We start from the raw sequence: 14,279 nt of genomic DNA on the forward strand, positions 1-14,279 counted from the left end.
AGGTGGGTTTTTTCATGTATTTCGTTATTTTGTGCCTTTGAGCACCACTATGCTCTAACCATTGATGCTACACTCGGGGGGAAAATGGATCCATTAAGTGGACCCATTAAGAGCTAACGGCCTCAGCCACACGTGCTAGGGGAAAAGGCAGCTCAGATAGAGAAGGAAGCACCAAATAAAGGGTGTCATGAGGATCCTCCCAGGGTGGGAGAAGCATGCTGAAAGTAGACTATAGACCAAATATGATTGCCACTCAATGCCTATCTTGCAAAACACAGGACCCAAAAGAAGAGAGAGAGAACAAGGGGGAATGCCCTGCCACAGAGGCAGGGTGGGACGGGGGGGGGGGGAGATGGGGGGGATGCTGGGACCCGTGGTGGTGGAGGATGGGCACTGGTGGAGGGATGGGTACTTGATCATTGTATAACTGAAACCCAAGCACAAAAATTTATAAGTCTATAACTGTACCTCATGGTGTTTCACTAATAAAAAATAAAATAAAATAAAATGCTAAAAAATGAGAGAGAGAGAGAGAGAGAGAGAGAGAGAGAGAGAGAGAGAGATAACGGCCTCATCCTCTTTGAAATTAACCTGCCTTGAAAAGTGAGCATGTAGCGCGCGCACGCGCGCGCGTGTGTGTGTGTGTGTGTGTGTGTGTGTGTGTGTGTTTGTGTGTGTAGGAGGAGGGGACGTTCTTGGCATTGCAGAGTTAAAGAATTCAGCACAGCACTCACAACGCCTGCTTCTGTGTCAAAGGCTGTGCTCGTTGGCCCATTGACCTTGGGGATCCCTCACGATGCTTGTTTCTATTTGAAAATCTGTTATGTGCCAAATTTGTTCTGCTGGGATGAGTCGAGAGGACATGTTGGCCCGTTGACTTTGGGTATCCTAGTGGATGCTTCATTTGCTGCTTGCCCATCAAAACGCAGGCCTCCATCAACCTTCTACAAAGCTCAAATATGGACTAGTGGCCCCATTGCACCCCTGGATCTCAACCACGTTATTTCATGGTGCTTTTTACTCATCGCTAGAAAGAAATGTGCTGTGAAATTGTTAATGTCTGCAGAATGATTTGAGATTTTTTTCATGGAAAGTACCTACTTGTGATTAGTGGTAATTAACAGGAGACTTACTAATTTTTTTCCTCTCTCTCTTTTTTATTTTATACCAATTACGCATTAAAAAAATATGCCTTCAAGAACACATTGCAGTCTGGTGAGCTATTTTGATGGCTTAATAAAATGCAGCGTTCTTTCTTTCTTTCTTTCTTTCTTTCTTTCTTTCTTTCTTTCTTTCTTTGTTGCTTTTTGGATCACACCTGGCAATGCTCAGAGGTCACTCCTGGTGGTGCTTGTGTGACTATATGGGATGTCGGGGATTGAACCCAGGTCCACTGTATGCAAGGCAAATGCCCTACCCGCTGTACTATCACTCTGGCCCCATAAATTTTAGTTTTTAAAAGATAGATCACAGTGCGGTGCCTGTAGAAACTAAGGCTGTGTGCCGATAAGTAGTAACCTTACCAAGGACAGCAGGAACAATGTTTGGTTTCCCACATTTGATTTAGATTTGAAATCTAACCATTATATTGATAGCATTTTATACCAATGATGTGATCACTATATGATTATACATCATCTATCAATCGTAAGATGAACATTTACAATAAGAACAAGTTCTTGGCTTCCAAGTGACGTGGGCCAGGCAAGTTCCATCACACCCAGGGAAGCAAAGTTCTATACATCTGAGGCCCATTAGTCCTGCATGAGAATGTGTTGACGCTTGGGCAAGGAGGGCAGTCAGGGAGAAATCGTGTGCCCCCAGCCACCCCCCGTGATAGGAGAGAGGGAGCAAGAACAGACGGACTGGTTGATAGTCTAGTGGAGGGGGGTGGGAGCACTCATTCTGGGGCCCATGGCAGGAGGCTCCCCGGAAGAGGTGATTCTCAAAAGGTCAGCAAGAGAGAACCAGGCGGGGCTGTTTTCTGTAGCAGGAGCACAAGGGCAAGAGAGGGGCCTTGTGGGTCATGGAGCTGACCAGAGCCTGGCTCGGGAAGGACCAGGCTCTGTGAACCATGGTGTCGAGTTGGAGGGCAGTGGAGCAGCTCTGTCCACTGCCAGAATAAAGACAGGACAGTGGAAACTTTCTAAGGGCCGCGTTTCAAAGGGAAACAAATGAGGTAGGATCCAGGCTCGGTGTGCGGCGCGGTATGCTGAAGTGCTAATTGTTTTCATGGTTAAATCCCAAAGTATCTCATTTTCAAGATCAAATCTGTGGCGTATTTTGTACTGAGTTTGGGCTAGCTTGCAGCAGTGCTTGCATTTATGGTTCGGATGTGTAAAGTTACTGCGCCCTCTCGCCAAAGTGTCATTGTCCTAGAGCCACGATTGTGGACTAGTCACATTTGAAGTGCTCCAGATGTGTGTGTGTGTGTGTGTGTGTGAGAGAGAGAGAGAGAGAGAGAGAGAGAGAGAGAGAGAGAGAGAGAGAGCAAGAGCGAGAGAAGGGGGGACAGAGACAGAGACAGAGGGAGAGAGAGCAAGAGAAGGGGAGAGACAGAAAGAGTGAGAGACAGAGAGACACACAAAGAGACACAGAGAGACAGACAGACAGACGGATAGACAGACAGATAGACTAGCTGGGAACTGTGAGGTGGGGTTGTGCTTTAAGGCAGAAACCAGTGGAAAGTGCTGATTGCATTTGGGATCCATTTTTCCACCTTCCCATCAGCCAGCCCTGGGCTGAGGCTTTGCAGGTCATCTGTGGGGAGGGACCACGGTTGTGTGGCTCATTTTTTTCTTTAAGTATTTTTAATTCGTTGCAGCCCTGCACGTCACCAAACCTAAGAGCAGGAGGCCAGAAACAGACATGCAGAGGGGAGCACGGGGTCTGAGCCCGCGGATGGGACAGGTGTGCAGCTTTCTTACCAGCTGTCCCTGGGGGTCCACACGGCACTCCCTGTGACACTGGTCATGGTAGTAGATGTGCTATGTGGGCCACTGGCTGTGTGTCGGATAGTTCACCAAATGGACCGGAAACACTAGGCACTCTGCTCAGGCTGAAGGCCGTCGTGCTGCATGACAGCTGCAGCTCTCTCGTGGGTGGTTCCGTTGTGGGCTCCGTGGTGGCCAGGGGCCTACAGCACTGCCTGACTTTTGTCCCTTGATAGCCCTGTGGGCAGCCCTGGTTAGTGCTGGACTCTCATGCTGGCAACCAGCCGTTGTGTGTGTCTTCAGCCAGTGGTTTCGCGTCATCCATGGGAAATGCAGTAATTAAGCACCAGCAGCCTCGTGTGCAGGTTGTTGGAAGGCTGAGTAGCACTGGGGTTTCAGGAGCAGCCCCGCTGCAGGGCTGGGATGGAAGGGCCTGAGAGCACAGGGCAGGTGGAGCCGGAAAACCGAGGGACTCAGCTGTCTTGTGGGGCCCGGTCCCTGCTCTGTGTGCGTGTGTGTGTGTATGTGTGTGTGTGTGGTTTGGGCCACAGCTGGCTTGACTCAGAGCTTGGTTCAGTTCTCAGGGATCACTCCTGGCGGTGCTGGGGAGGCCTCATGGGGTGCAGAGGAATCAACCTGGGTCAGTAGTGTGCAAGGCAACCACTGTCCCCGTGGTCCTCTCGCACCCACGCCCTCCTCTTCTTTTAGCCGATTCAGGCGAGAGCTCAGCCTCTTGGTCTTCCTAAGCGCTGCCTTCTTCCTCTGGCTCCCCAGATTGCCCCGAATGCTCACCTCGATTCCCAGGAGTTCTGGAGGCCTGACTTGGATGGGTGTGTATGTGCTCGCTCCCAGGTTGGGCCGTGTGAACACCCACTCCCCAACCTCAAACCCGTCTCTCTCTTGCCCCCCTTCGACAGGCTCCTCCGGGGAGCACCGTGAGCCGGGAAGCATGCAGCTCCTCCTGGTCGCCTTCGTGGGCCTCGCACACCTCTTGCCCCTGAACTGCGGGAAGGCCATCCGCAGGTACGGGCCGGGCGGGAAGACGATCCAGGAGATGGAGGAGGAGATCGCCTCCTACAGAGGCGTGGCCAAGGCCATCATCAACCTGGCAGTGGACGGCAAAGCCCAGAACAGGTCCTACGAGCGCCTGTCTCTCCTGGTGGACTCCGTGGGCCACAGGCTCAGCGGCTCGAAGAATCTGGAGCGGGCCATCCAGATCATGCATCGGAGCCTGATGGAGGAGGGGCTGCAGAACGTGCATCTGGAGCCGGTGAAGATCCCCCACTGGGAGCGGGGCGAGGAGTCGCTCATCATGCTGGAACCCAGGATCCACACCATGGCCATCATGGGACTGGGCAGCAGCATCGGGACGCCCCCCAATGGTACCGTCTGTCTCCTGCGTTCTCTGTCTTCCCTGTGTGATGAGTGTGTGTGTGGTGGTGATGGTGTGTTGTGTGTGTGTGTGTGTGTGTGGGGGGGGTGTTTGCAGGGGCTGCTGTTGCCCAGTGGGCTTTCGACTTTCCAGAGCTGGGGGTTCCATGGCAACGTGCATCTCGCTTTCTTTTCTACTTCTTTCCTTCTACTCCCTATACTTTCGGGGTGGGTACTTTGCTTTCCCGGAAACCATATTTGGGGTCGAGGGTCCCAGCAGGGGTGAATCTTTGCACGGCGGGTGCTTAACCCTTGTCCTCTCCTCGATGCCTGCCTCTCTTCCTTCTTTCCTGAAGGCAGCCAGGTGCGTAGGGCGATTTGGTATTTGGGTGGGTCGGGGGGGAACACCCTTGCAGGTGCTCACACTTACTCCTGGTTCTGAACTCCGGGGCCAGTCCTGGTGTTGATTGGGTCAGGACCAAAGCGGCTACGTGCAAGGCGAGCACCTGAATTCCTGTACTCCCTCTCTGACCCCAACATCGGGAGAGTTTTAAAAGGAAGCTTCTGTGCTGTGAGCCCATGACCCTCTCTCCTCCCTGTGCTGGAGTGATTTCTACCCAGGGGGACAGTGCCAGCATCCAGTAGAGAGTCGAGGCGTGTATGACGGAGAGGCAGAAGCAGCGTCTTCCTCCCTAGGGCCTCCATCTGCAGAGCTTAGAGCGAATGTGTGAGGGTCCGCACAGTCCTGCACCAGCGGGAGCTGGTGGGCCCTGAGGTGGGCCAAGGAAGGGGCTGGGTTTTCGGCCCTGTGGGGTTTTCTGCTTGTCCTGCCCACAGTACAGTTGGCAGACAATAGCAACTCGTCTGCCGGGGATGGAACCCGCCCACGGTGGGCCAGCGGTTCTCAAGCAGAATGAATGGGAGAATTTTTTTTCCTTTTTTTCATGCTTAGATGCAGAGAATGATTTATTTATTCGTGTATTTGATTGACTCACTGTGAGATAGGGCATTCCAAGGCTGTTCACGATTGGGTTTTAGGCAAGCAACGTTCCAACACCCACCCCATGGGAGTGATTTTTTTCTGCTAGAAGTTGGTAGGAACTAGCAGATCTTCTTTCAAAAAATACATATACATATACAGATACATATTTATATTTTTATATCTATATTCTATATATATCTGCTGTGGGAGCTCTTGACTTTCAAGAGAAAAACCCCGAAGAGTCTGAGAGTTAGTCTAAACCAGATCTTTTACTGAGATATAAGTCCTGTGTCTTATTTCCCTCCTCAGAACTAGGTACATTGGTGGTTTTGCTCTCAGAGCTGGGGGCCACCAGCTGTGTAGTCTGGTTTCTCAGAGCCTCTGCCCCACCCCAGCTCTCCTGCCAGCTATCCCTGGGGATCTACACGGCACTCCCTGGGACACTGGTCGTGGTGGTAGCTGTGCTCTGTGGCCGCCAGCTGTGTACCGGATAGTTCACTGAGTGGACTGGAAACACCAGGCACTCTGTTCTATTCTTGAACACCCCAGAGAATGCATCCCTGGACCCTGCTGCCTGTTGGGTCCTGGCTTGCCTCTCTCCTCTAGCCAGAACTTCCATTAGGACCATCTGGGGTGCCCAAGCTGGCGCCCAGTCTCCGTTTCTCTGAGCTTCCACCCAGGGTTCTCCCACTAGCCAGTTGGGTGACGTCATCCCCCTTGCCTCAGCTCCACGGGTCATCCCTATAGTTGGAGAGGGGTTATTGGCTAGGATCCAAACCCGTGTGGGGAGTCCCTTCCGGATGGGTCAGTCTGGGATTCTGTGTGAGATTCCAGCAGGCCGGTCCAGGAAGCGAGGCCTCCAGAGAGCCAATCAGGCTGGGCCCAGGACCACGAAGGTGTAGGTCATGCGGCCATACTGGTTCGAGACTTGAGTTCGGGTTGGTTTTGCCTGGGTCAGCACGGGCTCTCTGAGCTCTGCAGGGAGGCGGACACTCACAGAAGGCCCAGACAGCTGAGTGGCTGAGCACGGTGTGGCAGCAGGGACCAAAGAGAGTCGGCACAGTGCCGGTGAGGGCGTAGGCCGGACCACAGAATCCTCGTGACCACGGGGCCTGAGCCTCCGACTCTGGGCCTCACAGTCTGCCCCCTGAGCAGGATCCTCTGGAGACAAGTGCGTCTCTCTGAGGCTCTGGATCCCCCAAACATTAAATGTCTGTGGTCAGTGGTCAAGCAAAGGTCAGGACGCTGCCCCGCTGTAGTTGTGGTGTGCAGAGCAGACACTCTCCCTGTGTCTCAGGGAATGGGCAACTGGCAAATAGGAAGAAATGGTGCCTCAGGGCCGAGGCGATCGTCCAGTAGGGAGGGCGTTTGCCTTGCACATGACCCACCCGGGTTCAATCCCCTGTGCCCCAGAGAGTCCCCTGAGGCTGCCAGGAGTGATCCCTGAGCACAGAGCCAGGAGTCAGCCCTGAGTACTGGCAGGTGTGACCCCCCCCCCCCCAAACAAAACAAAAAAGAAATGGTGCCTCCTCAGGGCTGGAGAATGGTTCAGGGGTTAAGGCCCTTGTCCTGCTCCCCACCAGCACATGTGGGCCGCTGGCATTGCTAGGGTGACCCCCAAATATAAAAATTTAAAAGTGCCTTTTTAATTTTAAGCTCTGTAATGATGAGACCATGTGCTGGGCGTTTCTGACAGGTGCACGGGGAGGACGTGCTGGGGGGCAGAGGACTCTCCTCACTAGCCAGGGGGGCGGGGGACCTCAGATCCAGCCCAGCCTAGACTTGGAGCCAGCAGAAACAGTGGCACACTTACAAAGAGTAGAAGCTCTGGAGAAACTTTTTTTTTTTTTATCTATAAAACATTCTTGGCTCCGTAATGACTGTGTGGGAAAGGAGAAAGGTCTGATGGGGTTCAGACTGGGGGAGACTCTCCTATTCCAGAAGCCTCTGGAATGGAAAATGGAGCATTAGCGAGGGAAGACCGGATGCTATGCTTGGGATTTGGGAGTGACAAGGGAGAGGGATGGAGAATGGGAAGATTTCACGTTTGGGGTCGCAGAAATACCGGGATGCTGTCCCAGAGAGCAAGGAAATGGTCCCAAAACGTTGGATAATGGGTCTCTTTTTTGGCTTTGTTTTATTTATTTATTTTTTTTATTAAAAAAATTTTTAATAGTGAGACATCATGAGGTACAGTTGCAGACTTACACATTTTTGTGCTTGGGTTTCAATTATACAATGATAAAACACCCATCCCTCCACCAGTGCCCATTTCCCACCCCCACGGATCCCAGTATCCCTCCCACCCCCATCCCCCCATCCCACCCTGCCTCTGTGGCAGGGCATTCCCTTTTGTTCTGTCTCTCTTATTGGGTGTTGTGGTTTGCAAAAGAGGCAATGGGTGACAATCATGTTTAGTGTCTAGTCTACTTTCCGCATGCTTTTCCCATTGTTTTATTTATTTATTTATTTGGGGGCCACACCCGCTGTGCTCAGGGCTTACTCCTGGCTCTGCACTCAGAGACCGCTCTTGGCAGTGCTCAGGGGACCGTATGTGGTAGTAGGGATCGAACCAGAGTTGGTCCCATGAAAGGAAGGCAGGCCCCTTTCTCTTTATGCTAGGTGCTATCTCTGCAGCCCCACAGGCTTCATTTTTGATGGGGCACCTTTTTGCAGGACCCATAGTGGCCCAACCTTGATGTGATGCCCCCTAATGCCACACAGGGTGGCACAGACTCCAGTTGTGTAAAAAGGCCCTCCCGTTGATCATCGATTTGCTTGAGCGGGCCCAGTAACGTCTCCATTGGAGACTTCATTGTTACTGTGTTTGGCATATCGAATACGTCACGGGGAGCTTGCCAGGCTCTGCCGTGCGGGCGAGATCCTCTCGGTAGCTTGCCGGGCTCTCCGAGAGGGGCGGAGGAATCGAACTCGGGTCGGCCATGTTGGCTGCGTGCAAGGCAAACGCCCTACCACTGTGCTGTCGCTCCAGCCCCAGTTGTGTGGCATTTCTAATTTCATTCTATATAATATCCCAAGCAGTTGGCTCCTTCATGGGTGCTGCCATGGTCTTCCACGCCCTTCACATCTGCAAACCAGGGTCCTTGGATGTGACTAGCCAGGGCTCCTGCAGCCTGCGGTGACCCAGACTATGACACAGACATCGGCCAGTGTCCCCACAGCCCCTCTCTGCTCAGCACACTTGGGTGGTCATTACCTTAGGATCGGTCAACAGAGGAGAAAATGCTGGTGTGAGTAAGAGGGACACCTGGAAATTTGCTTTCTCTGGGATTTGGACAAGCCTTCAGGGGGGACGGATGTCGGGGGGGTGTGACAGAATCCTGGAGTGAGCAGTCAAAGGCCTTTCTCAGCACTGCAACAAAGCAAAGCCAATGCCACAGTGTGATGGGCTGTGTGTGCCCCTTCCAGTGACGGGAGGAGGGGCAGAGGCTGGTGGTCACAGCAGAGAGGGTCAAGGGGGCGTGGCCAGGGCCTGGCCATGTCATATGTCTTCCATGTCCTCATATTCTTAGGGCAGAAAGGACTTCAGGGGAGGAGATGGAAGCTAACCAGTGTCTCTTTGGTGTCTCCTAGCAGAGAGCTTAAAAACAAGGGAATGTTGCGTTGAACATCCCAAGAATGTTGCGTTGTCTTCTTGCCTGTGAACCGCTGTGACCAGGACAAGTGAGCTAACCAGGGTCAGTTTCCCTGGTATTTATAAATATTATTAGGAGCAGTGTGATTTGTTTTTGATGTAAGAGTTCATGCACTTTAAAAAAAAAAGGTTTTTTTTTTTTATTTTTGGTGAGACTTATTAGCCTTTCGGTTTTCAGAAACCTCCTAAGCAAAGCCATAGCTCACATGTGACTCATGCAGAGTCTATGAAATCAGCCTCACATCCCAGACGCCCTTGACCTCATCCCCACGTCGTCCCCACAGCCACTTCCCACTGCCCTCTCGGGAATGGTCTCAGCCCAGCTTAACCGGGCATCCCCCCAGGACTGCCAGGTCAGCTCAGCTCACAGGAATGGGGGGAAAAAAACGCTCCTGATCACTTCCACTTGTTGCTGCCCGTTGAGTGCCCATCTGGTCCTTCCAGGTGCCTGCTCGCGGCTGGATCTGGGGACTGTCACCACAGCACATCTGGGCTGTGTTTCCAGAAAATGCTTTGGGCCCTGCTCCCTCTGCTCCAGGACAGACAGGACCTTTGTCCTCAGCCCACCTCTCCCCGCCAGAGAACATGATGAAACACGTTCGGATGTCGGGGGGAGGCTCCTAGCGAGACTCCCTTGAGGCCGCGAGAAAGAGAAGCTGTAGGAATGCAGGGAGCATCTTCGCAGCCCTTCTGGCTCCTAATGTCACTCCCCTTGGCAGAGACAAACCCATCCCACAGCCGCCTGTGACCCTTCCCCAGCATCTGTGCTCCAAAGGCAACTGTCCTCATTCCTCTCAGGCCAGCAGTTAAGGTTTTTCTGTTATTTTCACTCCAATATCTGCATTCCTATCTCAGGGGATAGCCGTTTCTGACAGATTCTTTCTCAAAAAAACTCTGGAAATTTTTTTCCTCGGGAAACTTGGGCTTCAGGAACTGATGTATCTGCTTTTTCTTTTCACTGGGTCTGTTTTGGGAACTGATTGACCCAGAATCCGTTGGAGCTGCCTTGAAGCAACTGGGCAGACAGAGAGGGTCAGCACAGGCCCCAGCTGACCTGGACAGGAGGCACGTCCCCGTCAGGCAGAAAGGTGCTTTCCCCATTTCAGGGAGACCAGAGGGGAGTTGGCGGGAGGGGGTGTGAGGACCTATGCCCCTCCAGGAAAGAAGACTCTTTATTTTCAGTTAAATGTATACCATAAGCATTAATCACTGTTAGCGGCAGCAAGCATGGGCCAGGCCTCTCTGCACAGAGCCTGCACTCAGCTCATCGAGCAGCTAATTTTTCCCATTTTTCTTTTTTTCTGTTTTTTTTTTTTTTTTTTGCTTCTTGGGTCACACCCAGAGATGCTCAGAGGTTACTCTTGACTCTCCACTCAGGAATTACTCAAGGCGGTGCTGGGGTAACCATATGGGATGCTTGGGATCGAACCTGGGTCAGCTGCGTGTAATGCAAATGCCCTACCCGCTGTGCTATTGCTCTGGCCCCTCCTATTTTTATTTTTAATTATTATTGTTGTTTGTTTGTTTGTTTGGAGCCACACCCAGCAGTGCTCAGGGATCAGTCCTGGCAGGCTGGGGACCATCTGGGGCTGGAACGATAGCACAGCGGGTAGGGCGTCTGCCTTGCATGCAGCCAACGTGGCCGACCCGAGTTCAATTCCTCCGCCCCTCTCGGAGAGCCCGGCAAGCTACCGAGAGTATTCGATATGCCAGACACAGTAACCATCTGGGATACAGAAGATTAAACCAGGCCTTCTACAAAGCAAGTACCCTCTCTGCTGCACTATTGCAATCAATTTTTAAAAGTTAAAATTAAAAAAAATAAGGCTGGAGCAATGTTACAGCGGGGCACTTGCCCTGCACGTGGTCAATCTAGGTTCAATCTCCTGCATCCTGTATGAGCCCCCATGCCCCTAGGAGTAATCCTTGAGCACTGCTAGGTTGGGCACTCCTCCCCCAAAAAAGTTAAAAACAAAATGTCCTGTGTATATTTCTGTGTCTGCTTGTGAGTTGAGCTTCCTGTGAGCCTCATTTCTTGCACAGAGCGTCCGTCTCTGATGACGTTAAACTTGCCCAGCCACATCCTCCACACAGGGCATCGTTTTCCTTTCTGTGACCGTTGATTTCTACCTAACACTTGCCCTGGATACCTCCCTTTCCACCCCCTGACGTTTCTCCCTGGCTGACACTCACCTTACCCCAAAGATTCCCTTGGGAGCTCACATTGTCCTGCAGGCTTCCCTCAGTTCCTCCTCCAGTGGGACACCTTCGGGTGGCCCCGTCTGTCAGCTGTCTCATGACACTTGCCAGGTTTCACTGTCTGTTATTCTTTCTGAACTTGTCTCCATTGCTGGGTTCTTCATTTAGGAATGAGGCACAGTGTCTTTCTCTTCTTTTTCTTTCTTTCTTTTTTAATTGAATCACCATGAGATATAGTTACAAAGCTTTCATGTTTGAGTTTCAGTCGTCCAATGATTGAACACCCATCCCGCCACCAGTGCGCATTTTCCACCACCAATGTCCCCAGTATCCCTCCCCTGCCCCCGTCTCACCCCTCCCCCTACCTCTAAGGCATACACTTTCCCCCATCCTCTCTCTCTACTTTTGGACATTGTGGTTTTCAATACAAATACTGCGAGGCCATCATACTTGGTCCTTTATCTACTTTCTGCACACATCTCCCATCCCAAGCAATCCCTCCAGCCATCATTGACTTAGTGATCCCTTCTCTATCCCAACTGCTTCTCCTTCAACTCAAAAATAAGTCAGACTTCCAACCATGGAGCAATCTTCCCGGAACTGTCTCTACTGTTCTTGGGTCAGTCTCATACTATGATATTTTATATTCCACAAATGAGTGCAGTCATTCTATGTCTGTCCCTCTCCTTCTGACTCATTTCACTCAGCATGATACTCTGAATGAAATGAGAGTATGATCATCCACTTATAAGCCAATTTCATGACTTCATCCTTCCTAACAGGTTCATAGTATTCTATTGTGTGGATGTTCCAAAGTTTCTTTTACCAGAGGCACTGTGTCTTAACTCTGATCATTCCCCGTGCATCCTCGCTGATGTTCAACCAGCATTTCAGAAGGGGAATAAACTGGAGGAGGAAGGGAGTTTGGTGAGGTGGTAAGAGGACCAACTCAAACTTTGGGCAAACTGTTGACCATGTTTACTTCCTCTTTCCTCAAGAGGTGATGGGGGAAATCGTCTTACTTATTGGATGGAATTCCTGGAGACTCTAATGCAAGGCTGGTTGTCAACAGGTGGCCTACCATCAATATCCATCCCTGAGTAGTTGTACTCTTGGGATGTTCTTAGAAAGACGTCACCACTCAACTCTGAGACAAGAATGAGGCCCATCCAAGCCCATCAGGTCACATCTGGTCACGTTCAGCTTTTGTGAAACAGGATGAGACCAAGCTGATCGCCAGTTTGAGTCCTTGGGGTGTGTAGTTCCTTTAACTTCCTTTGTGATGATGACAAGTTTCTTGACAAATCCATCTCACTCCAGTTTTACTCCAAATCCACCTCTCACCACCTGACACCACATCCTCAAAGCCATGCCTCTTGTCTTTCTTTACTTAATTTCTCGGTGGGTCTTCTGCAAGCTTCCCCATGCTCACTATGCCCAGAGCTATTAAAAAGACCCACCAAGCAGGACTCCATATGGATATCTAGAGAAATGGTACTTGGGGTCATTCTTGAGGCAGGCTGGATTTCAAAGGAAAATTGTCATTGCATCTCGTTGTCAGTCTCTGTGCAAATAAGTTTGGGTCACCACAGAAAGATTCCAAATGTAAGCTAATAAAAACAACCAGGGTCTTTGGAAGACTGCTGACGTCTTAATTTGGCACTTTGCAAAAGGTAAACATTTCACTGTGCCTAAGATCCATTTCCATTGGTTATAAGATCAGAACTAGAAGACTGAGAGAGAGACAAGGGTGATGCCTGAGCCCTGGTTGATCCCCAGCACCACCTAGCCCCTAGAGCATCATTAGAAGGGGCCCTGGAGGTTCCTGAGAATTGATGGAGGTCTTGAGTACCACAGGGAATGAGCAATACCACATTCTTGGTACCTGCCATGGGGAACTTCCACTGGCCCAGCAGGCTATTACAGGGTATGGCCCAGTGGCTCTCCATGAGTACTGCTTAGGAGGCCTCTATCAAAAAAAAAAAAAAGAATTCTGAACTATCTATATAGCGCTTTTTTCACATTTCATAGACATTTTCATTAAAAATAATATTTTAGTGGATAGAGAGAGAGTACAACAGTTAGGTGCTTGCCTTGCATGCAGCCAACCCAGGTTTGATTCCCCAGCACATATATGATCCCCTGAGTTCATTAAGAATGATTCCAGAGCACAGAACTGGGAATAAACTCTGAGCACTGCTGGGTCTTAAAGCATTCTGATAGTCTATTTCTCCTTCTTAGAGAAAGCTGGAAAGCTACTGAGAGTATCCTGCCCACACGGGAGAGCTTGGAAAGCTCTCCATGGCATATTCTCTATGCCAAAATCAGTAACAATAATGGGTCTCATTCCCCTGACCCTGAAAGAGCCTCTAATGTGGCACCGTTGGGAAGGAAGAGTAAAGAGAGACTGCTAAAATCTCAGGGCTAGGACGAATGGAGGCACTACTGGTGCCTGCTCAAGCGAATCAATGAACAATGGGATGACGGTGATGCAGTGATGCTGCTGGGTGAGGCCCCAAAACACACTGCCCTTGCCTCCAAATATTTTACTTGGGTAAGACTGAGGACTAAATCTTGGTTTTGGCAACAAAGCACCCAGATGTTTTGTGATTTTTAGTTTTAATATTTTTTGAGTCGCCATGAGATACCGTTACAAAGCTGATCATGATTGGGTTTCAGTCATACAGTGTCCCAACACCCACCCCTCCACCAGGGTCCATTTCCCAGCACCAGTGTCCCCAGGTTCCCTCCCACCACCCTTTCCCCAGCCTGTCTCTATGGCAGACACTTTCTTCCTCTCTCTCTCTCTCTCTCTGTGTCTCTCTCTTCCTCCCTCCCTCTCTTTCTCTTTCTCTCTCTCTCTTCCTCCCTCCCTCTCTTTCTCTTTCTCTCTCTCTTTCTCCCTCTCTCTGCTTCTCTTTGGGGCATTATGGTTTGCAATACAGGTACTGAGAGGTTGTGATTTTTAGTTTTACATTGATACTGCTTGGAGAACTCCCAATTGGGAGTTAGCAGTTCTAACTAAAATGCGAGAACTCCTAATTAGGCATGTACATTTTGAGGCCTATTAAGTATTCATCAAAGTAATAGTGTAGATAATATGACTTTTTAGGCACAGGATAAAAACTAATGAAGTTGA

At 50.7% G+C, this 14,279-nt stretch overlaps 1 protein-coding gene across 1 annotated transcript in view; it reads left to right on the forward strand.

Moving 5' to 3' along the window:
- The window catches only part of CPQ (carboxypeptidase Q), a 294,821-nt gene that overhangs the window by 61,206 nt on the left and 219,336 nt on the right, over positions 1–14,279 (forward strand). The window contains exon 2 of the mRNA XM_056124932.1: positions 3,851–4,315. Coding sequence (XP_055980907.1) covers positions 3,883–4,315 — 433 coding nt within the window. The 5' untranslated portion in view covers positions 3,851–3,882. The remainder of the gene's footprint in view (positions 1–3,850; positions 4,316–14,279) is intronic.

This window comes from Sorex fumeus, unplaced genomic scaffold (assembly GCF_029834395.1).
Source record: "Sorex fumeus unplaced genomic scaffold, SorFum_2.1 ptg000053l, whole genome shotgun sequence".
Taxonomy (NCBI): domain Eukaryota; kingdom Metazoa; phylum Chordata; class Mammalia; order Eulipotyphla; family Soricidae; genus Sorex; species Sorex fumeus.